The following is a 19,758-nucleotide window of genomic DNA, read 5'->3' on the forward strand; positions in this document are numbered from 1 at the left end:
CTCTTCCCTCAGCTTTTATGTGCGCAGCTCCACTTGCTTTGAACAATCTTCAGCAAGAATTGAAACTGAGCAATCTCATTCCTCTGCATGTTTTTAAAGCTAGGCTAAATGAAATGCTTGCTGATACAATGGGCACTTGTAAATGTCTATAACTATGTATCCTGTAAATATAATGTATAATGTCCTTTATTGTTTTATGTTTCATGTGGAACCTATATGCTGCAGGTCTCCCTTGAAAAAGAGATCTATGATCTCAATGGGACCAATCTGGTTAAATAAAGGTTTGAAATTAAATGAAATAGGGGTCCCTTTTCTCTTTTGATTTTTTTTTTAAAGTTGATTTGAGGTTTTGTATGCCTGAATGCAGTCACAGCGCAAACACACAGGGTGAATGCTTTATCCATGAAATTGAGGGTGTTACCTTTATGGCAGGCTTCACCACGTGAAGGCTGCACTTGGATGATTTGTGATAAGTTATTTAATGTGGAGGCAGAGCTGCAGCAAACCACTGTGGGAGGCTGTTTAAGGACATGGAGTACAGATGGGCTATAGCTTCTGGTTTCAAATCTACGTGGCAGGAAGCCAAGGACCGCTGCAAGAGCCTTGACCTGCCACCCAAATTATACAACACAGCCATTAACAGCCAAAAGTCACAGGGTGGTGCATGTCGACACTGCCAAAAGCAATGCTTAATTCTCAGTTCATTTCTAGAGATGTATACAACACAGAAGCGGCACACACCATCATAAGGTTAATGTCTTTGTGTTGTGCCCTTAGCAATACAAAACTGCCAACCATGGAGTGTCAGGGAAAGGAGACCATGAGCCCACATGCACATCACTGCATCGTTTTATACTTGCTAAAGTGTCCTCTGGTGAGCTATTGAATCCCTTCCAGCTCTGATGTTGCTGTTCCTCAACTGACCTTGTGTTTTAAAGACAAAAAAGAGAGGAGAACGAAAGAGATAAAAGCAGTATTGCAAAGAAATCAAAATCTGCCATATTTATATTTTTCTAGTGAAATTGTTCATGCAGCTCCATTGGTCAACTTACAATAGCTTTAGGAGTTTTGGAAGTACTGAACCTTATGACTTGTGTGGATGAGGCATGCCAGCAACCATTAATGCCTTCCAAAACAAAAACCATGTCATTATGCTCCTGGGCTCTTTTTTCTTCCTCTGGCTGACTGCTCAGATGCCTGTTCTGTACCAGTGCGGGTGCCAGCCAGAGAGATTTATTTTTGTCAAATTGCACTGAGGCAAACCCACTCGGAAGGGCTCTTATATCAGCCCTACAAAACATTTGCCAGCTGTGATGGAAGAAATGCCACAATCATTTAACCAGCAGAGTAGAAACATTTTTATTTTCAAAGAATGCCAAATACTTTCTGCTGAGATCAACAATCACCTCATATAGATGTGCATATGTGTGATGGATCTGAACTGTCACACAAGAGGGAACATTAAAGGCTATAAAGCAATTGATTTGTTTTCTGAAATTTACATGAAACGTAATTAAAGTCATAAAGACCAAAACCAATTACGTTAGGGAGTTTCCTCAGTGGTGCTCTCGCAACAAATCCAAACAGTACGAATATAGATTGGGTGCTTGATTAAGTTTTCATCAACATTTGTGTCATTTTGTATAAGAACTCTGCAACATGAACTTCAGTCTTCAGCCTATTGACATTTCTCCTGAGGAAACACTCATATAACCAATTAAAACATTTCAGTTCATAGTTAAACAAATACTGAACTAACTAAGCATTAATTGGGCTCAAATCTGCAACTTCTGACTTCCCTTACGAAGAAATCGCCTTTTTAACAAGACCTTTATTACACCGCCCTGATCATCCTGAGCAGGCCCGGTTCCAGAACAACATGACACAGGGTGCAGCTGAGATTAGAGAGGGTGCAGTGGTAAAGTGCTATTTTTACAAGTGGGGAGTGGACCTAACACCCTCTAGGGGGTCCTCACCTCCTCTAGGGGGGTCCGGGGGATGCTCTCCCGGGAAGATTTATTTTTAAATATTGAAGTTAAAAGCATCAATCTGGTGCACTTTGAGAGCAGCATGAAGAGATCTATGGACACATCTCAACACCCAGATGAAACAGAACTGAGCAGATTTACTATTTCTTTATGGATATTTTACAAATCACTCCCCTTTCAAGACTGAAATGTCTACATGCAGAAGATGGCATCTTTTTTACAGGAATATTCCAGCCAATCTCTGTTTTGAAACCATGAGCTGCAAAATGAGCGCCTCACCCCACTGGACAGAAGAGTTGGGTACTTTTTTTAAATATACCTGGGCAGGCTCTGTTTTGCCGAGGTCCTCTGGCACTTGCGGGCCGCTGAGGGGTGGCGGTGATTGGGGCAACGAAGACGGCTGCTCCACCTCCGTGGGCGAGGCGGGCAAAGCCGGCGAGTCGGGCGTTAGGGTCCACGACTGTGGCCGCGGGTAACGTAATGTCCCCATGATCTGAACTGTTATTACCTGCAGTAGATGCAGTAGTGTCCCTGCTGGCGATAAGGGCTGGTTGTTTTAACCATGTTCTGATGTCCATCACTGACTGCTGTGTAAGCACCTTGCAGATGAGGAACGCGCAGCGGCACAGGTCACCTGACATAATAATAACGTTACTTACCGTTTAAATTGACCAAATAAATTCAGCAGACAATGTTATTTATTACAATTTATTTTATTTCAACTATATTATTATTACTATTATTGTATTAGATATGTAATATTTTTCACTTTTCTGCACTTTTCATTTTTCAAATGAGGGTGCATAACGACTCAACTGAGGGTGCAATGCACCCCTGTAGAACCGGGCCTGATCCTGAGGGAGCAGCCTCACTATTCTTGCCAGGTCTCATTCGATGCCCACCTCATTGATCCCCTCCACTGAGATCACGGTAAGCCATCTGGAACAGAGGCGGTTTCCCTTCACCCAGGACGCAGCAAGATGGCTCTCAGCTCCACAGACTGACAGGTGGGATGTATACAACCTGTGTGCCTTAATGGAGAGAATACATTGAGTGTCATTCTAGCTTAACACGGATGACTGCCTTAATGAGCTATAGGTATACTACACGGTCACGTTTAAAACCCACGTGCCACTATCATTTCATGGGAGTCATTTACAAATGTTCATTTCCACTTTTGAATTTCATCATCACATTTGAACTGAAGCAGAAAGTACATTTTTCAAAATGAATGTGAGGCTGCTGCTGTGCTTCTTCTGTCTCCTGCGAGCAGCTGCTGAAGCAGATAGCCAATCAGCTTAATGTGTTTCCTTACCCAATACAACACAGCAGTTAACATGTGGTCTCCTCCTAAGCCACCCAACATCTTAAGATACCCTTAACCGTAGCTGTAGCGTTAGCCTGAGCTACACAGCTGGCCGTCCTCAGCTTCCTCATAAACACCTCTCAGGCATGAGTCGATGCTCTGTCTGTCTAACCCCCCCCCCCTGAGAAATAAAGAGCATGTGGGAAATAATGCAAAGACTAAGCAGCTGCTGTGCGTGTCCCACTCAGAATAATTTTCATGTGCAGCAGAACAAGTTTGTGGGTTTTATGTGTCTGTAAACATACGTTTTACAGTTTTTAGCCTCGAGTAATAATACTGTATTACAAATTAATGAACTAGATCTGTAACAAGCAAAACTGCCAAATACGCTGGTTCAGATTCTTAAATGTGAAGATGTTCTGCTCTTGTTTGCTATATATCATCATGAATCAAATATGTATAGGTTTTAGACTTATGGTAAGATGAAAACAAGCATTTGAACACAGGCCCTGATAAATGTGGTGCTCATATTCTGCTTTTCACAAATTGGAAACTGATTATTCTTAAAACGGAACAATCTGCACTATAATACAAAAATAATGTGCACCCATGAATAACTACGACCCTAGAATAAATAACAAAAATGTTAACAAAACCCATATGAACGTTTCAGACGGTTGCAGACGATAAATCCTGCTGCTTCACAAATAATTCTGTGGTGCACATTGTGCTTACCTGCTGGAGATCGTGGAGCATTTGCTGACATGCAGGCGGCTGCAGAGGGCATACCAATGAGCTAGGTGACTGGGAGCATCCAGAGCAGCGTCACAGACAGATGGGAGATATTTGATCAGATGTCACAGACCTTTACACATCCTCAGGGAGACGGAGACCGACAGCCTCCTAATCCGCTGTGTTTATCACATCAGACTGTGGAGAGTACAGGCTTTGGCATAAAAGGGATCTCAGCCATTGTTAATATACAGAATTACCAGTTTCCCATGAAGAGGAACTTTATATTTACATATAGTGCAGTGCTTTCCTTGCATTACATATTGTATTTCTTCTGCTGCAGCAAATAAGTTTGAAAAATAACCCTGTTGAACCACCTTTGCTGAGAAGACATTTTTCTTTTTCAGTTATATGCAATAAACTAGGGGGGAAAATGAAGAAACATCCCAAAAAAATATGTCTTGATGAAATATTGAAGAGGATAGGAAGAATTTAATGACCAGATAAATGAAACGGGTGATGCAGAAATCTAATTTGTAGCGATAGGTGACAGAATCGGTTTTGTTAGTGGAGAAAGAGCTATAGTTTTTAGTTCAGACTTCATCTACATGTGTAGTTATTCAGAAGAGAAAATATTCTGTCTGTAGGACTTTATCATTTATTATTCTGTTGTGGAAAGATGGTTTCCATTAGTCTGTTTATTTTGTAAATGTTTCATGCAAAATAGTTGTATAGATGTCTTTGATGAATAATAACCAGATCCATGCTGAACGTGAAAAGTACAAACTTTAATTAGCAAAAGGTAAGAGCGTTTCCACACAAGCAAACACACTTGTCTGTATTATGCGCTGAAAGCTTTTCAGATATGATTGTAAGGCAACACAAAAACAGAACTGAAGCCATTTGATCCTCACACATACTCCTCTTACAGTAACACTGAATGTCACTAGCCAACATAAATACGATTGCTTTACTTCAAAAATGAATACAAAAATATCTAATTTAAAACAAACTCACACTCGTCAATTCGACAGTGCTACATTAAACTCCTCCGAAATGTGGTGGTGCAAAAACCAGCTGAACAGGACACGACACCAGGTCACATTTGATTGCTTCTGCACTAAAGCAACACCGGGATAAAAACTGAACGATGCTAAACTGTTTCACATTAATAAATTACACAGGAGCGGCATGCATTATGGCTCAAAACCTCAGTAATGTTGAATAATGAAGTCAAATGCCCAGAACAGAAATAACATTTTCCAGTAGGAATTATGCACATTTAAGGGTTCATCACCTTTAAAAATAGGACGGTTTCAGTGGACGGCATTTTCACAAAAATGTATTAGCTACAACAAAACAACGTCCTGCTCATAAAATCAAATGTTTTCAAGTTAAAGTTCGCTTTCTGTCACACAAGAATTAGGTTCCTCCTGAGCGAGTACATTTCACATGTCAAATAAGTCACAGACAAGTACGGAGTGAGAAAAAACAAAGCCTAATTTAAAGCACATCTAGTGGTTGTCTTTTAAAGCACACATGAAAAGATGTCAGTTGAACATGGGACGGTTTCGTAACAAAAGCTATATCAGACGCAAACCACAAAAAAGACACGCATATATATCTGTTTCAACACAAAGAAAAACAGCGCTGTTTTAGTTTTGCAGCTCTTAACTGAACTGCTATTCTGAAAATGTAGTTTCTTTTTAAGCATCTGTACGAAACTGAGATTCTGCACTCGCATCCCGCAGCATTTGTTACTGAGGGACAGAGGCACATTCAAAATGTATTAATGGCCTGTGGTGTTCTACTTTTAAAAGAAAAGAGGCCAGACAGAAAGCTTTATCAGGACTTGTAGTCTGGAGAATAAAGACGCGACCTGGGGCTGCTGTTTGGGTCCATCCTCGGTATCGTGCGGTTAAAGGAATTCACTGCTGGAGAGTCTAAACCTGAAAGAAGGCCAAATATAGCACGGAGTAAATAACGCATCAATTACAGAATACAACACAAATGTATAAGTGGAGTAAATCAGTTGCTACAGCAGCAGTCAAGGTCCTTCAAATATGGCAGAATTTTAAAATGAAATGCCACTTGGTTTAAAGGAAATCACAAATGTACAGCCTAATTTGTATTGGTACCATGTCTAGATCTCTCCCTAAAATGCGGCAGCAGCCAGATAACAGGCTATAAATTGTGATATCAAACACCGGTAGTCATTCACATTAAATTGAAGACTTGGGGACTGATACAATGCTTTTCTTGGCTAGGTATTGCATCCAAATGAGCTTCGATTTACACCGGGAGAGGTGGCGTTTCATCAGAAAATCTATTTTGACTGCCAGAAAAGTGTCCTGGATGCTGTCCGACACCTCTTCTACCTTTTCTGAGTACAGTTTTTACAGCAGTGGCGGTATGGAGGTTAAACAAACGTTTGTATTGCAGCTTCAACCCAAAGAGAGATGTTATACATTTAGGTATAACCCTTTGAATGTTTGCGTTAGTCATTATATGCTTGATAGATGTAGTGGGGAAGTGTCACAGTGATAGTGTCCTACCGGAGATAGGTGGTGTCCTCTGGATGAAAGCATGGTGATAAGCTGGTTCCCTCGGGCTGAACAGCGTGTGCAGGACTAAAGGGAATAAAACACATTTTAAAAACACATCATGCCAGTGTTTGAAGAGCTCGGTATCAGTACATCTATAGGGAATCACACCATTTCCTCACAGCTTTAGGTGCTTCAAACTGTGGCCACCACGAATGAACACACACTTGTCGTGTTGGGACAATACTTCATGTTTGAATTCAACCCGATCCAATAGAGCTTGCACTGTTAGAGGCGTTCATTTTCAGGTGTGTACAAAAGGAATTACACTAAATATAAAAAGGTAATTGCAGAAATTGCCATTCTTATAATAAGAGGTAAACAACAATTACAAAATATATACATCAATAATACTTGACTAAAGTTAAATCTCAACAGCTTTGTTCACTCAAGTCACATAAACCATTTCAACAAGTAACGATGAAGATGAAAATAAAAAAACAGTTAATTTTAAAGCAAATACCTTATTATCAAATATGCCAGGTATTCAAACAATATAATAGTATTACTGTGCCTCCAACTACCCCAGTTTTACAAGAATAGCATTTCCCACAGTGATGAGGCGACCCACCGATGATGATGATGGCGGTACCGGCCAGCAGAGCGAACAGGGTGAAGAACATCATCTGGTAGGAGTTTATGAAGCTGTGCAGAGAGTGGCTCCCCTCGAAGTTCACAACCGGAGTAGCAGCTGCTGTGAGAGAGCGGAGGATTGAGATGACAGGCTGTCAAAACCTCCTCCAGAGCGCTGGGAACACGTGACGCACTAACAAATCATCGCGGATAATGATGCCTGAAACAGTGGAATCTGAATACGTAGGAGAAAATATGCTGTGTGCCTATGTTTTAAAGATAATAGAAATACTACTTAACAACAAACAAGTGTGCATGGGGAATATTTAAATGTTTTTATAATCATCTGCTCTAAGGTTAACTTCTTCTCTGTGTAATATAAGTGCAACAGGCTGTGACTTGTACTCCAGCTGGGACTTTCCTAAGATGCCAAGAGTATGCCCTGCAGCCCTCGGTGAATGAGGCTACTGTTAATATCTTTGCTTATGTAAAATGAGGACAACATATAAAGCAATGCTGAACACACAAGACGACTAACAACCTAAGAAGTATTGTGATGTAGAGTTAGAAATTAAAACTATAGATGCAAGGCTGTATTGCTGGTGTTGTAAAATGCTAATAACTTAATGTAACATTAGCTTATCAACAATTATTTTTGGATGAGACTACATGGATTGAATTGAAATGACTTGGATTGACATTTCAAACTTTTCAAACTTTGACAGCCATGCTTCCGTTCCCGTGACCTTACACATGCAGTCTATTTAAAGCAACATGAGATTGTGGCTTGAGGCACAGTGTGTTGTCATTTGCACTGAAAGGATATCAGACCTAGCTTGGCAGCGTTGTGATCAGCCACGTGAATCAGAATGACTGGGATGACGATCGTGGGGCCGCAGGAGGGGCTGCTTATGGAGATGGAGGCAGAGACCGCTGCCTGAGGGTCCACGGCACTGATGGTGTACTTCGAGAAACTGGGGAAGCCCTGATGTACTTCAATGTCTTGGACAGCAATGTTGGGAGAGGAAGACACCACCTAAAAGTGTGCAGACGTGTTACTTATATACATACTTTGTTCTAAAAAGGGTCATACTATCCACCACCTGGAGCAAATAACATTTATTACACCTACAAAAAAATACATTTATGAGGCGATGGGCCCCTGTAATGCATCTACTAATACAGTAAGAATTGTTAACACTCTTGTATGTCACTTGTATTCTCTCTTCATCATTATTATTTTTGTTTATTTACTATTATTTGTTTATTCAAGTTAGGCTATCTTTATTAGATTTTTTCTTTTTTTTTTAGCCCTGGAGAGGTACTCTGTTACTGGTTGTTTTATACTTGAAACCTATTCAGGATTGTATTGATACAGCTGGAACAACTGAACATTTGAGTGTGACTGAAAGATATATTGCACTGTATTATTGTCTGAAACTAAAAATGTAAAGTTCTAAAAAATAAAGAAATAAAAGGGTCGTACTACACATACAAAAGTAACAATGGCACATTTTACAGCAGGTACTGACCTCCATGTTGGACAGGGCAGCCGTGGGGCCGTAGACGGTGAGCTCCGCTGATGGGTGCAGGTTGGAGAGCAGCAGTTCGGTCTGGTCGACGTAGAGGCCGGGCTCGATGGGCAGCCGGGCGCTGACCCGCTCCCCAGAGGAGGCCCCGCCCTCCAGGCCGGCCCCCACCAGCAGGTCGGTCATGGACATGCTGAGCACACGGCTCTGCTGTTCCGTCATTGGCTGCAAGGTTATGGAACATGTATAGGAGCCTGGGGCAAGAATAAAAAGGTGAAAGCTGGTTCAGGCTTAAAAGTTCTACAGACAGCAGAAAATTAATATAGCAGCACACACACATTTTGTTTTGTAAATAAATAGTGGAGTAAGAGAGCAGAGAATGTCACCTTCCCCGTGTTTGTGTTGTTATCAGAGCTTCTGGGACTGCGTTTGGTATCCAGGCCAGGTGCTCATACAATGCATTGACTGTAATGTTCAATGTACTGTAGTATATATATGTGTGTTTCTGTGTGTGTGTGTGTGTGTGTGTGTGAGACTGACTAATCACTAATTGCCTGGTGGGTAATGCTGAAATGCAGTCCCAACCCATGGAATTGTCGTATTGTCACAAAACACCCTCCCCTCTGGTTCCCATTTTGAAAACCGTGTGGAAGCAACCCTTAAATCACATATAGGTATGCTTTGGATTCTGTATCGAGCTCCTCTAACTACCAATGTGTGCATTTGGGACAGGAGGAAAAACTATGCACGTCACAGTGTCAATGTGGTGTCAAAAAGGGGCAAGACATGTAAAAAAGCAGTTTTTATCCCCGCTCGGGTCTAATGTCTGAAACTGTCACAGAGGGTCATTTCACATCACTTGCTCCCATTAGGACCTCAGTGGGATCCAGCTGAGTGAATACAGCCTTGTATACACACACCCCATCCCCTCAGAGATCAGCCAACAACTGCAGCGAAGTCCCAAACACAATTAGAGCAGTGCTTTCAAGCAAAAGGGAGTCTTGTCAGTTCAATACATCACCTGGACACCTTTTATTACAGTCCCTGCTAAACTCATTCCATGGGAAATGCAGATATTGATTACGCCCCTGTAAATAGTGTCTTCCTGGCAGATCTTGCATAGCGTTCGCATTCAAAAAGGTATGCCTAGGTAAGATTTAGAATAAACGCATTTTTTGAAAAGTTTAACTTACAAAAAAGCAGGGTGAATGTCAAACAAATCTATCTCGGTATTGACAGTTGAGATGCTCGGAGGTCGCTTTCAATAAAAACCTTTAAAAATTGATCTAAATGTAAAAGGGCAGACAGAAAATTAAAGATAAAGGGTTGGATCCTCCAAAGACACCCACATGTTCTGTGTCTGAATAAAATGATTACATTTTCTCAAAGGCTTTGTAACGGCTCACAGTTTTTGTATGAATATGAAAGGCTTTCTGCTGCTTTGACCATGGATGTGATTTGTGGTCAGAAAAGCCTTACCAATGCTGGAGTCGAAGCTGGTGTGTGTTTTGAAGACATCATTAGCAGAGAAGTCAATAACATCACTGCTGAAGCTGAGATGGCAGCTGACAGAGGTCTCTGGCTTCAGCAGAGAAACAGCTTCTGCCTGGGCCGGGGAACAGGTGCCTGCATGGAGGAGAACACTGGCATTAGATACAAAACCTGTGTGCTTAATAACAGACGTTGTTAATAAATCAAACTCTAATATCAACATTAAGGACTCTGATCTATTTTTCAAAGCGTTATGTTTTCAGCAAGGCAGTTACAAATGAGAAAAGGGACTTTTGACAGTGCGAGAGTTCAATAAAAAGATGGACATCACTCAATTGACCGTCAAACATGAAGCTATAGCCATAAGCAGAAACAACTAGCCTGTCTCTGTCCAAAGCTAACAAACCCTCCTTCAACCCCTCTGTATCCCTCTCATTAAACATTTCTATCTTGTTTGTTTAATCTGTACAAAAATTGTGAAAACTACAATTTGTGTTTTTTGTTGGGTTATGCGTCAGATCCTTGAAAATTACATTTCACTATTGCAAAATAGTCTACATCATTAAAACAGCAATTTGTCAAATTGGCCTTTTTTTTCCTCCACGTATTAAACAAAAAAGATAGAGCAAGTTTAAGAGGAGTTGGAGAAAAGCCAGTAAAAAGGTAATGTAAGCTAACGGTCTATAGCTTCATATTTACCAAGTAACTTAAAGGTAGGGTATGTAATTTATTTCAGAAACACTTTTTGTTATATTCCATGGAATGCTCTTAACATCCCGATAGCAATGAATATATTAAATGCTTAATAAAATAAATGCATACAAATGTCATCTGTGGAAGCCGTGGTATTGTAAAAAGCACAATCAATCATTTTAGCCGGCCCGGCTAAAGTAACTGGATGGCCGACCTGTCTGTCAGCCTTCCATCTGTGCACAGACTTATCTCGTGCCCTAAATGGTCATGTGCACGTTCGTGTGTGTTGGAGGCGGGGCTCTGTAAGGAAGTGGCAGATTTTCCCGGTTGTGTATTTCAAATTCTAGCGCACTCAAACTGGTTTCTCCAAAATGACCTACCCCACCTTTAAGTGGTATCAATCTTCTCATCAATAGTCACAAGGCTAATTTATTGTATTTCCCAAAAAGGTTCTTTTAACACATTTTTCAGTGAGTGAGTTCAGTACCAATGAGGTTGTTTCCTCTCCCTCTGGTTGTGAGCAGGATCTTCGTTTCCTTGCCGACCCTGACAGGTGTAGCCTGCGCCACAGCAGCTGTCTTGGTGGATGCTTCTACTACTATCTACAGAAAATACAGAGAAAGAAAACAGCCATTAAATCCTAAGACGATTCAGGCGAGTGCCTCGAATAACCACATTGCAATTTCCATCCAAAACAAATTGTTTACATCAATCACACCAGACAGTGAAACAAAACTAATTATAACACATCTGAGTGTTCAATATAACATTACTGCTGCTTCTGTCAACGTCTCCTCTCACACTGATAAAAGACATCTTCACTTAGTACATTTGGCTTGTGACGCCTTTTTGGTTTGAGATCAATTACCTTGCACCAATTCTCTTCTGCCAATAGGAAATATTCATACAAAACAGCAGCTGACATTCAGATCACGATCAGACTGGATGGATTATGTTGACACTCCGAGAGAGACAATTAATCCTTATCTCTCTCCACCATGTTTGAGAATCTCCACAGCGATAATGTCATGCACAGACATTAGACAGAAACAATGTGGTACTAAAAGGTGATGAGGGATATACTGCACATCTGTTGTACTTTCATTGTCTCCATGATGTATTGCTGAATAGATACAGGAGTGAATGGAGCCGATGAAAAATATTTGTAGAATAGAGATGTCGAGAGTAGCAATAGAGGAACCAGAGAGGTGTGCTGTTTGCATAATTAGAAATGATTGCTTGTAGCCCATTCATCACAGTCGTGACTACAAAAGGGAAACAGTCAGTCAGTGAAGCACTGCGGCTCCTTACTGCCAATAGATAACCTACCTCTCTGTAGGTTTTCAAAACACCAGGTATCTCGTAGTACACAGTGACAGTCCCAGAGTCTCTGGCTACTGCTGCACCACTTTTAGGATCCACCTGAAGAACGCCATTGGCCGAGGAGCTCCATGTACCGTGACCACCTGCAGAGAAGGGAAGACAGTGTGTTCCATTTCCAAATCCATTTATCTCAGATATGAAACAAAATACAAGTCAACTACATAAAGATGGATAATTCAATTAAGTAGGCTGACGTCTTTAGAGTGCCAGAACTCAATATTACATTTCCCAATGTTTGATCTTTGTTATTTTGGTTGAAAACTGTTATTTTATGATCCTTTAAAAAAGGTCCCCTATTATACTGTTTTTCATCAATATATTATAGGTCTCATAATATATACAAAACATGTCTCTGAATTGTTTGGCTGAAATACCAAACAGATCATTGTAGCATTACCCATAATCCCCTCCGTTTCAGCCCTGTTCCAAAAGTGCTGATTCTCTGTCTGTTACTTTAGATGAAAATAAGGAGCCACTCCCCACGCCCCTCTGAGAGATATTTGGTTAAAAAGAACACAATGGTGCTCTAGAGGAGATTCAGGTGATAAGGTGGGGGGGGTTACCTTGGTTGGTTATTGGCTAATGGTTACACAAGACAATAAATCGTTATGACATCATAAAGTCGCCAAAATCTGATCAGCTCATTTTCAGACAGGTTTTTATATAAATGGATCAGGACAAAAATAGAAAGAATCTTTTTTCCTGAAACTCTCAGAATCTCTTTACGCAGAGGGGACACATGTTGATGTAGAAAAGACATGAACAAGTGGATTTTGCATAATAGGTCCCCTTTAAACATTTGCTGCATAAAGGACATGTAGCAGTCTCACCTTCAGGGCTGGAGATCTGGGCGGTGAAGCAGACCACGTCCCCCACCACCAGCCTGTGGGCCTCTTCTGGGTGGATGGCGTGCTCCACAGGAAGTGGAACGTAGTCCGCCACACCCACGTTCTCACTGTCCCACACTGCAAGAAGAGTGAGGCCCACGTTGATGGTCCTCACTGTCAGAGTGTTGTTAGCGGGCCCGACCCCCACCTGCACCAGGTCATCTCTGCAGGGCGGAACAGAGGAGTTGGATTAATATACATCAACTTATTAATGTATCCTTTAATACAACTCAAAAACAGAAGTTCTTTATTAGATGATGGGATTTTTTTTGTATGTCCAGGAAGACCTCATCTAATCTAATTTCTCCCATCTCACTGCAACACCTGATGGCCTGTCATTGGTCCCCTTCAACGATCGATTCATGCCCTTTAATTATTTGACTAATTACCCTAATTAGTCTCCCACCCAATGGTCATTACAATAAACCTTATTAAAATAATTCAAATTAGGCCAATACTATTTGACATTTGGCTACTGAAAGAAAAATCAATAAATACATGACTTAGCTTGCTTGGTTTATATTTTGCGATAGTTCTAAGTGCTTTTATTTAAAAAAACCTTCCCCACGTCTTGCTTTTTGCCTCCATCTCCAAAGAATCTCAGATAACCTCAGATACCAGTAAAAATCCAATTGGCTCCCCGGGGATCTAATCACAGAGCAGACCTTTTAGTCCTTAGGCTACCGGCCATTTTACCTCACATATGTTATACTTTCCCCCCCTAATATTGTCTGTCAGCATCTGGAGAACAAGGTAATAGAATCAATTTATAGCGTGAGGGAGCCCCTCATCAGGAGGGCAGTAATGTGTCTTCCTGCCAAACACTCCTCCCATTCATTTGCTTCACTCACTCGGGTGGAAACAACTCCATCTTAAATGAGGTTGGGAAGGAACAGCCCGGGAAATGAATTCTGTGAACTCCTAGCGTAGCCTGCCATGACCTCTGCTAGTACTCTACAGATATTAATACACACAGTCTGAAACAACAGTATTAAATACTGGCTAAATATAGAACATATTGTTAGGGATATATATTGCATGGATTAATATCATAAATAAAATCAAACTTCATTTATATAGCACTTTTCATTCACAAATGTAACTCAAAGCGCTTCACAAACACATACACAATTTACAAAAAATACCAGAGTAAAACATAGCTTTAAGATTTAAAACAGGGGTGGGGAACCTTTTTCCTCTCAAGGGCCATTTCAATTTTTTCAACATCCTTCGAGGGCCGTACACATTATTGACCTCTGCTTAAAAATCACAGCACATTGATTTGCCCTTTCTTTCATGCTGTGCAAAGAAAAAGCAACTTCTTAATCCAGATATCTTGCCATGACTCGCGCATGCATTCACGTGCACGGTTGTGGCATGACCACCAAACAGAAATATATGGATACAAGATGTGCGCAAATGTATTTAGTTTCCTATCCATGGACATGATTTAAGTGGGGGGGACCTAACCTCCTCTAGGGGGGTCCGGGGGCTTGCTCCCCCGGGAAGATTTTTTTTTAAATATGGAAGTTAAAAGCATCAATCTGGTGCACTTTGAGAGCAACATGAAGAGATCTATGGAAACATCTCAACACCCAGATGAAACAGAGCTGTAAGCAGATTTACTATTTCTTTATGGATATGTTACAAATCACTCCCCTTTCAAACTGTATTCTTGTTTAACAACTTTTTTTTACTGTCATATAGTATGTTATACCTGTTTACTTTATTCTCTTATTTTGTATAACTATAATGATCATATAAAGATGTGCCTTTACCTCACTGGTTGGAGAAAAAGCTTCTTATATTCGTTAGCATAGCTAGCTAAACAGATGCTAATAACAACAAAGTTGTTGACTGTATGACAGATGAACAGATCACAGCCACACAAAAACTGCAGCATGTGTAGCCTACGGACTTATGGGTACTGCAATTTTTTTGAAGCGAGGGTTGCGTTCCAATAGTCCATTTAGCTTAGGAACCTTCCTAACCAATTGAAATGACCCGGAAGTCCCTCAGTGGCAGCCAAGTGCCGTTCCAATTCTCCAAATGAAAGGAAAGGAGGTTTCAAACTTCCTTTATAACCTCCTTTAGCTGGACCTCCCTAACCGAAAGGAGAGGAGAAAATGCTGTCTAGATGAGTCCGTCGTTCTTATTAAACATCCATGTTGTAGTCCGCTGTATAGAAAACTGTGGTTTCCATAGTTCCCCCACAGCAGCAGACGCACAAAATGACGTCCGCTGGCGCATCATAAACACGTCAGATAGTGAAAGTGCATTCGGATTATCTAAAGTACCGCAGTCTCTTCTCCTAAATCCTTTTGAATTCTCCTATCCACTATCCCTTAACCCCGTGACGTTTCACTCAGAGGTCAAGGAATAGACGATAGGGTTAGAACTTAGGAGCTGATTTTTGGATTATCGGAATGCAACCCCGGAGTGGCGTTCTGGTGCTCTCCTTCAGCACTGCACCCCTATCAGACGAGACATATACCACGTGATGACACGTTAGGCTCGTGTTGTGTTCAAGGACCATGACCGTTGCCAGGAAAAACAGGCACTCGCTTGTTTAATTATTTTGCAGTCTAGATTTCTTTAATTTTTTGCGTGTGTTTATAAATTACCTCGAGGGCCAAACCAAATGGTCTTGTGGGCCGTATACGGCCCGGGGGCCGGAGGTTCCCCACCCCTGATTTACAAGAACACTTAATACAAACGCAGGTCTGAATAAAATAGGTATTAAAATAAATAAATGTCATACATTCAAATGATAAATATTTCATCAAGACTACATCTTTCCAAATGTTAAACTTGTACAAATCTGGAGATATTGATAAAAACATTCCAAATAATATATATTTCTCAGCTGGTAGAGGGTGAGTAGTGAGTGGGTTGCCATGACATGTCAGGCATCATTTGAAATAGGGGGAGACATTTGGTCAGGCAAGGCTGTGTGAGAGGGTGAAGGAGCGGACAACTCGGAGAGAGAGAGAGAGAGAACCAAGGCCTCCCTCTCTCTCTCTGCCTCTCTCTCTCTCTCTCTGCCTTTCGCTTCTCTCTCTGCCTCTGCGCCTCTCTCTCTCTCTGCCTCTCTCTCTATAAATCTATATTTAGCCCAGATCAGCAGGACGATGGGGTTTCAACTTCTGGGCCCTAGGCAAATTGCAATGTTCTCCTTCATCCTCTGCTTGCATTCTACTCATTGAGGTTTGACATCCTCTCAGGTCGTTTTCTCATACTGATATTCTGCACAAACTGTGCCGTTGTATTTACTGTATAGTGTCCTTACTGTAAGGTAATTATTATATGTACAGCACTTTGGCTCGACCAAAAATCATTTTAAAAATGTGCTATATAAATAAAACTTGATTTGATTTGAGGCACACTGTTTATAAATACATACATTATTTATGTAAAGGACAGCCACATAGTGAAAAGTGTTAAAGGATCTATAGATTGTTTGCTGTTTACCTGTTAGTGGAGAACGTGAGGTGGGAGTTGGAGCTGTGAAGGACTTCTCCAGTGCCGGCATGAAAGTGGACAGTGAAGGTGAGCACTATGCCCAGGGGGAAGGCTTTCAGGCTCTCTCTGGTGTTAGTGTTCAGCACTGGGCTGGTACTGAAGCGCACATAGGACACAGGCACCACCTGAGAAATGAAGGGAAGGACCGGTGTCACACTCAGTAACTGCAGGGACAATGTCAACTGTCATTTTCATGGTCAGTGCTACTGTTAACAAACACAGTGAGTGGCCTTACCTCACTGAGAATAGCGCCTGTAGCAGGTGTAGCTAAACAGGGAGCTAATTGATCAGAATGACAGATGCTTTATGAAAATCTATGCCATCACCAAAGTAATATAAATTCTTCCACAGGACTTTTTATAACCTAAATTTGGCAGCAATATATACACCGAAAATAAACCTTTCTTTTAAGCCATGTCCGCCACACTTTTAAGTCTGAAGGATGGATTCCATAAATACAATTCTCCAAACATCTGCCATTTGGGAGGCACTATTAGGTTTTCTGTTGATTTAGCTGTGCTGCGGCACATTGTCATAAATCACAAACTGATGTTGAATTGGAACAACATTTATCAAACGGTGTATTTTGGACATGTAACCACCTAGCAGCAGACAGTTTATATAATAACTACACGCAAGAGGTAATGGAAATGAAATTCTATGTTAATAAGATGCAGCCTTCAAAGCCAACAATTGTGTCATGCAGTGGCTCTCAAACTGACCTTCAAAGCAAGGATGAGAGTTTGATTGATGCCAAAGGTCTCCTGGGAGGTGATCAGCAGAGAGGAGATGCCAGTAAGAGAGCCAGAGGAGAGGAAGCCCTTATCGTCCACTTGAGCGATAACAGCCTGGTCAGGGCTATCCAGAGTCCGATACGAGAGCGCACCCACACCATCCCTATTAGACAGAGAGACAGTCACATTAAGTTCATCCAAGTTATGTTGTGTGTCTTTTTGCAATGAAAGTGTCTGTTCACATGCAAGAAGAGACAAAAGGCACTCACCTGTTAGTTTGTAGTTTGAGGACTGAGTTCGGAGCCATCAGTAGCTCCCCAGTCTCTACTTCAGGATTGAGTATGTGTAGCTTGTCATAGACCTTGATCAAAGCAAAACGTTGAAAGTCCAATTATTAAAGGGCTTTGATCGCTCTTTGATGTTTCGGGAAAAGAAACGTGTCATAGTTTAATGCAGTCTGAAGCTGCAGTCTTATCAGCCTCAGATATAATCTCCAAAGCTCAGCATCTTCCTTTAACGCCAGCATCTCCACCATGAAGGAACAGCAGGGGGATATGAACACGATAAGTAGTCCATAAAAGGGGCTTTTAAAACATTTATGTTAACAATATGTATAATACGGGTACTAATGACACAGATACAAATATCTAAAGCAGTGGTTTATTGACAGTGCTGTACCTGGATCTGGATCTCATCTGTGAGTTCTTGTAGATGTCCTAATAGCTGCAGAGCTTCCGGGTCAGTAACTCTGAGCACCACCTTCAGCCCTGTCCGCCCTCTCGTTCTTCCCGTCACCATCATACCAAAGTTGTGCGCCGGCTGGGGCTCCACGTTAGCCTGAAGGAGACAGACAGCTTGTAGCAATGGCAAAAATAGCAGCAGCAAATCAAATCAAAAAGGCAACAATGACGAGGAAGCAGGGACAGGCTGGCAAGACAGCAGAGGAAAGGCAGATGCTGTCTGAATCATAATGCAATGCAGGGGACAGCACATCTTAAAGATTCATCTGATAAAAGGATCGAGAGGACAACAGGAGCCTTAAATAGGAATGACTCGGTATTCATTACCAAATGAAACGTCAAAAATCCTGAGGGCAGGGTACCTCATTGTGTCTTGGCTGGACATCCAGAATGTCTCTCTTGGTGGTGGACCATGTGAAGGTGAGGCCAGGTATGGCATTGGCAAAGGAGAAGGGGGTTTGACTATTGGTCAGACCCATCACATAAACAGGCATCTACAAAAGGAAAGGAGATGAGTTAAGTACAATATTGCGCATTAAAAGTACTCAAAATGTGGTATTGTTGCCGCGAACTATAAGCAGTTACTCTTTGATTTGTGGTCATGTGTACATTGTAGTTCTTCTTGAAAATACCTGTGTTTTCGTCTTCATTCTTGTTATCGGTGCTCTGATTCTAATGGCTGTCAATTGCACAACCTCCACTTCTACTTGATCCTGTGGACACAAGAAGAGATTATGTTTTTCATTGTAAAATGCAGGTGAAAGATAAACTAGTCCACATGATGTTTACATATTGATATACCTGAGACACGACCACAAGTTTCCCCGTCTCAGCATCCACAGCTTGGACCAGTCCAGTCACGGTGACATTACCGATGGCAACACCCCGCACGTGGCCCATGCCGTTAACAGAAGCTTTGTCCTCATTGGAAATAGAGAACAGGATATTGGACTGAGGCTGAGGGCCCCCCTCTGATGTGATCTATACATGAGAGCAGCATTGCAAAGAGGATTAAGAGTTTGGATGAGAGAAAAAACAAAAAACAAATAAATGAGCATCACTCCTACATGTTTAAACTTAACAATACTGACGCTTTAGTCAATAGCGTTCATCAAAGCAAGGTCTGATAGTAATTTGTTGAAGGGCATTATCCTTTGTGAAATACACAAGGAATGTGCAAGGCATGTTTATTATTGAATTGTATGTTTAGCCATTAGGAGGCCTCTTGGATAGACGGTCATAGCTTTCTTTTTGAAGCATGAGCGGAGGCAAAATGAAAGGCGATCTGGATGTTTAAAGCAAGAGCAATTAGTCTAACGTCATGTTCCAGGAGAGCTCTGGCAGAGGGCTCTTTTGGAATATAAACTGTGGACCAGATGAACTCTTCTGGCAAGACAAACTGAGGCCAGCTGCCTCCAGACACAGCTAAAGAATCAATTTCATACATACCTGCATCATTGCTCCAATTAACAGCGTCATTTTCCGTGGAATGAGTTTGAACGGTGGAAACACCTAGATGTTAAAAGGAGAAACACAAGTTACAACATGTGGAAGACATATGCCCGAGTTAACATTTT

General features: G+C 41.4%; 1 protein-coding gene across 2 annotated transcripts in view; it reads right to left on the reverse strand.

Moving 5' to 3' along the window:
• Positions 1-4,793: 4,793 nt before the first annotated feature.
• The window catches only part of nup210 (nucleoporin 210), a 34,785-nt gene continuing 19,820 nt past the window's right edge, over positions 4,794-19,758 (reverse strand). The window contains exons 24-40 of one of the 2 annotated variants that reach the window (XM_034086955.1): positions 19,631-19,693; positions 18,983-19,162; positions 18,814-18,894; positions 18,544-18,675; positions 18,120-18,278; positions 17,711-17,802; positions 17,430-17,604; positions 16,657-16,832; positions 13,129-13,349; positions 12,245-12,381; positions 11,403-11,517; positions 10,211-10,357; positions 8,735-8,985; positions 8,034-8,238; positions 7,201-7,320; positions 6,582-6,656; positions 4,794-5,975 (exon numbers count right to left, since the gene is read on the reverse strand). In XM_034086955.1, coding sequence (XP_033942846.1) covers positions 5,872-5,975; positions 6,582-6,656; positions 7,201-7,320; positions 8,034-8,238; positions 8,735-8,985; positions 10,211-10,357; positions 11,403-11,517; positions 12,245-12,381; positions 13,129-13,349; positions 16,657-16,832; positions 17,430-17,604; positions 17,711-17,802; positions 18,120-18,278; positions 18,544-18,675; positions 18,814-18,894; positions 18,983-19,162; positions 19,631-19,693 — 2,433 coding nt within the window. In that variant the 3' untranslated portion in view covers positions 4,794-5,871. Of the gene's footprint in view, positions 5,976-6,581; positions 6,657-7,200; positions 7,324-8,033; positions 8,239-8,734; positions 8,986-10,210; positions 10,358-11,402; positions 11,518-12,244; positions 12,382-13,128; positions 13,350-16,656; positions 16,833-17,429; positions 17,605-17,710; positions 17,803-18,119; positions 18,279-18,543; positions 18,676-18,813; positions 18,895-18,982; positions 19,163-19,630; positions 19,694-19,758 lie in introns of both variants that reach the window. The other variant, XM_034086954.1, reaches the window with a different exon arrangement.

The sequence above is a fragment of the Pseudochaenichthys georgianus genome, chromosome 7 (genome assembly GCF_902827115.2).
Source record: "Pseudochaenichthys georgianus chromosome 7, fPseGeo1.2, whole genome shotgun sequence".
In the NCBI taxonomy this organism is placed as follows: domain Eukaryota; kingdom Metazoa; phylum Chordata; class Actinopteri; order Perciformes; family Channichthyidae; genus Pseudochaenichthys; species Pseudochaenichthys georgianus.